The 5,307-nt window shown below is 32.8% G+C and overlaps 2 protein-coding genes across 2 annotated transcripts; both read left to right on the forward strand.

Annotated features, from left to right (window-relative positions):
- Positions 1-1,404: 1,404 nt before the first annotated feature.
- Positions 1,405-2,130, forward strand: LOC111041915. The gene has a single exon (XM_022326372.1). It carries the CDS (start codon positions 1,405-1,407, stop codon positions 2,128-2,130), a length of 726 nt encoding a protein of 241 aa, XP_022182064.1.
- Positions 2,131-3,175: 1,045 nt separating this feature from the next.
- Positions 3,176-4,861, forward strand: LOC111041916 (zinc finger BED domain-containing protein 1-like). The gene is made up of 2 exons (XM_022326373.1): positions 3,176-4,335; positions 4,411-4,861. The coding sequence occupies exons 1-2, from the start codon at positions 3,202-3,204 to the stop codon at positions 4,804-4,806; spliced, it is 1,530 nt and encodes a 509-aa protein (XP_022182065.1). The 5' UTR covers positions 3,176-3,201; the 3' UTR covers positions 4,807-4,861.
- Positions 4,862-5,307: the final 446 nt, after the last annotated feature.

The following is a 5,307-nucleotide window of genomic DNA, read 5'->3' on the forward strand; positions in this document are numbered from 1 at the left end:
GCTTCTATATGATATAATCACATATGCGAATTCAAATCAATGAGACCACAATAGGTGTATTAAAATAAGCGTGACTTAATGAAAAGAAATGAGAGAGAAAAAGTACTAATTATTATTTAAGGTTTTCTTTAAAAGAAGATCTATGGTACTGGTGGGATGCGTTGCGAGCCTTGCGTGCATGAGAAGAGTGAGTCGGCATGATGTCATGCGACGTAAGCGTCGTACATGTGAGAAGACTAAGAACCCTACTGGTCGTGTGTATGGAAAGAGACTGGGACTGGGACTGGCATAGTGGCATGGCACTATAGTTGGGGCACCGAGAGAACGCTACTGGGCGGCGACCAAAATACGTCCGTTTTCGCGCATTCCCACCACTAAATCTAGCCGAATGCTGGCCGCCGTTAATGCGCGCCGCCGCCACCGACGCCGCCTGCTACCGCCTACCACCACCGCTGCCGTCGTTCTGGTCACGTGTTATTATAGTGGTGGTGTTGTATACAGCGTGTTCTATAGCGATTTCCCGTATCTCACGTTTTGTCATACATACAATATTCATCAACTTTTTTTCTTCGCGTTTTTTTAGCATACCATTGCTTATAACTTATAAGTATTTTTAGTATTGTGTATCTTACTATCTTAGAGTACTTAATACACCATGGATCTCGTCGATATATCACCTTCCAAAAAAAATCCTCGTGGAAAAGTAAGTATTATTATTATTTTGTATTATTATTTTTCTATAGCAAATTCTTAATTTATTAATTTTATTAATTTATTATCCTTTAGTTTGTTGGTACTGGTCAAAAGCAAATAATCATTAATCTATACAAATAGAAGATCAAACAACAACAAGAAAACCCAGACAGCCCCCAATTGACCTACAGACAAATGCTTTTAGCAATCTCTAAATCAAGCGGTATTGGGCAACGGACAATACAAACGACATTGGCTGAATATAAAACAAAAGGTAAAGTTTCATCACCTAATAAAAAAAAAATTAGACCTACAATACTTGAAAAAGTAGATAGTTTTGACAAACAAACTATCAGACAGAAAATACATAGCTTTTGGTTGAACCGTGAAGTTCCTACTATAACAAAAATGTTGGTAGCTATTAATGAAGATGAAACTTTACCAAACCTCAAACGTTCTTCATTTCGTAAAATATTAAAAGATTTGCATTTTGTTTACGCGAAAAAATCCCGCAATAGTGCGCTTATCGAAAGAGAGGACATAATTATTTGGCGTGGTAAATATTTAGATCAAATAAGAAAATACAGATAACAAAACAGACCAATATACTACCTTGACGAGACGTGGGTAAACGCAGGTGAAACCCATAGCAAAGCATGGCACGACAGTACGGTCAATTCACCGCGTGAAGCATTCCTCACAGGGCTCACAATGGGACAAAAGGAACCCTCGGGAAAAGGCAAGAGACTCATTGTGTTACACATAGGATCAACTGACGGTTTCGTACCGGGTGGCCTTTTATGTTTTGAGTCAAAAACCAACTCATCGGACTATCATGATGAAATGAATGGCAGTACTTTCTTTGAATGGTTTGCAAAAATTCTGCCGTTACTTAAAGAAAATGCTGTCATAGTGATGGACAACGCATCCTATCATTCTGTGAAAAAAGATCGTATTCCAGTGATGTCATGGAAAAAGCAGGAAATAATAAATTGGCTAAAAAGTAAGGGCGAGAACATTACTTATCCAACAACAAAAGGGGCATTATTGTCTCAAGTCAGAACAATACATACGGATGACCATGAGAAATACGTTATTGATGAGTATGCGAAAGATAACAATAAAACAATATTAAGATTGCCCCCGTACCACTGTGAGTTGAATCCTATTGAACTAGCATGGTCGTCTGTTAAGAGGTATGTCCGTACTCACAATACTACCTTTAAATTAAAAGATGTACAAGAATTGTTGAAAAGAGGCGTGGAACTAGTAACACCGGAAATGTGGACGAATTTCGTTGAACACGTCATCAAGGAGGAAGACAAATTTTGGAAAATCGACAACATAACAGACGATTTTATGGACGAAGAACCTGAAGAAGGAGCACGTCATATCCTAACAATAGGTGATACAAGTTCGGATTCTGACTCGGATTAATTTCTTTGTATATGAATTATTTTATTTCTTAGTATTATTTTTAAGTATTATTTTTTAGTATTATTTAAATTTTATTTTGATCAAATATATGTTGGAATAAATAAATACACACATTTATAAAATATTTATGTCAGTTGTCAGGAGTTATTATTTTCGTTTTACTTGAGCCGCTGTATACAGACACTTGTTGCTGCTCGGCGGCGGCGGCTGTCTAATTAGTTGACGATCATTGAGTGGGGGAAATTACGGCGGCCAATGGTCACGGAAACACGGAGCTCGTTCATTTAGATGCGCGAAGGAGTTAGTGGTGGGCAAAAACCATCGATGTTCTTAAAACATCGATGTTTTCGTTCGATACATCGATGTTTTACCATCGATTTTACCCATCAAAGTATCGCTTTAAATATCGATGTTCAGAGTTCGATGTTGATAATATGTTGATAATAGTACTGATAAGAGGCGCTGTCTCTAGACGCTCGTATTAATCAGTAAGTTATTTTTAGACAAATAAATTCAACATTCGAGTGGTTTCCGTAATCAAACCGTAATCAAACAATAACCGAAATTATGGTCATCGATTATCAAACTAGATGCACGGTATAGTTTAGGTTATAGTTTTATTATTAAGACTTATAATTATTTATAATTATTTATAATTATTTATTTTATAATAAGTACTTCATATGAGTTTCTATAATATTTGAGAAAATGTCAAAAAGAAGTGCTGTTTGGAAATATTTTGAGAAAAATAATGACGGAACATCGACATGTGTATTATGCTATAAGAAACTTAAGACATCAGGTAACACCACAAATTTAAATGGACACCTAATTAGTATGCATAAGTCAATTATTAATCAAAAAACACATGATAGTAATAAACAAGACGTAGCTGATGATCCAGGTGAGGCTATTAATACTAGTGTTCCGAATACAGATAATGTCATTACATTGCCACTTCCCTATCAAAATTTTAAACGTCAAACAAACATAAAACAATCATTCAATAACATATCAACATAAACTGAAGGTGGAGTTAAAGACAGCAAAATAACAAATTTAATTGTTTATATGATTTCAAAAGATAACCAACCCATTTCTATAGTAGAAGATAAAGGTTTTAAATTATTAATAAAATCATTAGCACCACTCTATAAAATGCCTAGTAGAAGGAATGTCTCAAGAAAAATTGATGTGAAATATGAAGCATTGGCAGGTATTTTTAAAGAAACGCTTTCAATTTCTAATAATTTTTCATTAACTACAGACATTTGGACAGATATACAAACACGTAGTTATTTAGGTATCACCGTTCACTTTGCTAATACCTCCACGTTCACATTAAAATCTGGTATACTTGGAGTTTATGACCTAAGTGAAAGACATACATCAGATTATATAGCAGTTAAATTAAAAGAAGCCTGCTTTGAATGGGAAATTCCTATGAATTCGGTCACTGCTGTAATTACAGATGGAGCAAATAACATGACAAAATCTATAGAATTAGCTTTTGGAAGAAATCATCAAATTCCTTGTTTTGCTCATACAATTAATTTAATAGCAGAAAGATCACTGTCAAATGTAGCTGAATTGACAAAATTAATTTCAAATGTTAAATCAATTGTTACCTGGTTTAAGCACAGTGTGGTTGGAAGCGATGATTTAAGAAAATTGACAGGCGGGGATGGTAAATTAATCCAAGAAGTTTCCACTCGTTGGAACAGCACATTCTACATGTTACAACGATTTATATCTCTACGCCCATTTGTAAATGAAATATTAAATAAGAACATTAAAGCACCTGAAATGATATCTGCACAAAGTGTATTAGACATTACAGAAGTGATAGAAGTTCTTAAACCTTTGGAAGCAGCAACAAGAGAGTTGTGTGGTGAATTTTATGTCACTAGTAGTGTAATTATCCCAATGACTCATTTATTATATAACAAAATAAATCAAACTAAAACTACAACAATCATAAGTTCAAAATTAAAAGTTGCTTTATTAGAACAATGCCAAAAGCGTTTTGAATGCATAGAAAGTGTAACACAGGTAGCAATTGCCACTATTTTGGACCCTCGTTTCAAAAAGATATACTTTAAATCATCTATAGCATTATCCCGAGCTCTAAGTATAATATCCGATACATTGAAAACATCAACAGATCAAGTAGAAAGTATTCCACAACCAGATTTAACAGGTACTTGATTTAATAATACAAAGTTATTTGATTAATTTATAAACTTTAGGTATGTTAGTTTTATTTATAATTAATCATGGTATACTTTTAAATATTTTTTATTAGACCAAGAACAGAATACATCTGATGGATTCAGCTTATGGGATAATCATAACGGCTTAATGCAACAAACCAACCAGGAATGCATTGAAACGGAAATTGGATATCCTTCAGAGTTGTGCCTATATTTAAAAAGCAATCTAGCAAATTTATCAGAGAAACCCTTAGAAGTATGGCATAACATGAGTACTGTCTATCCAAATCTATCTAAACTTGCTATTAAATATCTCTCAATAGTTGCCACCTCTGTGCCCTCAGAGAGGTTATTTTCTAAAGCCGGGTCAACTTTAAGTACTAAAAGGAATAGAATTACATGTAAAAGACTTCATAAGCTATTATTTTTGCAATCACTAGATGATAGTTTATGGGGGATTTGATTATGTTTATTATTTACTATTAATATATTTATATTAATATTTAATATTATTAATATTATTTATTTATTTATTTAATTTATATTTACATTTATATTTTTATTTATTTTTTTATATACATATTTCTCAGGGTTGACATGTTTAAAACATGATTTAAACTAAGAAAAGAAACAAATTGTTCATAGTTTTAAACGTTTTAAACAGCAAAAAAAAATCATTTGTAATAATTCTTTTGGATACTAACTTTGTTTATTATCAACTAAATATAAATCCGTGTTCAATATCAAGTTTAAAGACATTTTTAACATTTGAATCCCTACTATTTTACAAAATTTAATGAGTATATTCAATTTTAAATTTAAATTTTTTGTACCATCGAATATCGATTATTTTAAACAATCGATATTCTTATGACTTAACACCGATAGTTCAACATCGATAGCTTCATACATGAAAACAATCGAACATCGATTGTTTAAAATATTTGCCCATCACTAGAAGGAG

The sequence above is a fragment of the Myzus persicae genome, unplaced genomic scaffold (genome assembly GCF_001856785.1).
Source record: "Myzus persicae strain clone G006 unplaced genomic scaffold, MPER_G0061.0, whole genome shotgun sequence".
Classification (NCBI taxonomy): domain Eukaryota; kingdom Metazoa; phylum Arthropoda; class Insecta; order Hemiptera; family Aphididae; genus Myzus; species Myzus persicae.

Excerpts from the sequence above, each read along its gene's own strand:
- LOC111041915 (XM_022326372.1), top strand. The coding sequence starts at position 1,405 with ATGGGACAAAAGGAACCCTCGGGAAAAGGCAAGAGACTCATTGTGTTA.
- LOC111041916 (XM_022326373.1), top strand. The coding sequence starts at position 3,202 with ATGATTTCAAAAGATAACCAACCCATTTCTATAGTAGAAGATAAAGGT. Across the intron at positions 4,336-4,410 it reads AACCAGATTTAACAGGTACT|TATACTTTTAAATATTTTTT; the intron begins TGATTTAATAAT and ends AATTAATCATGG.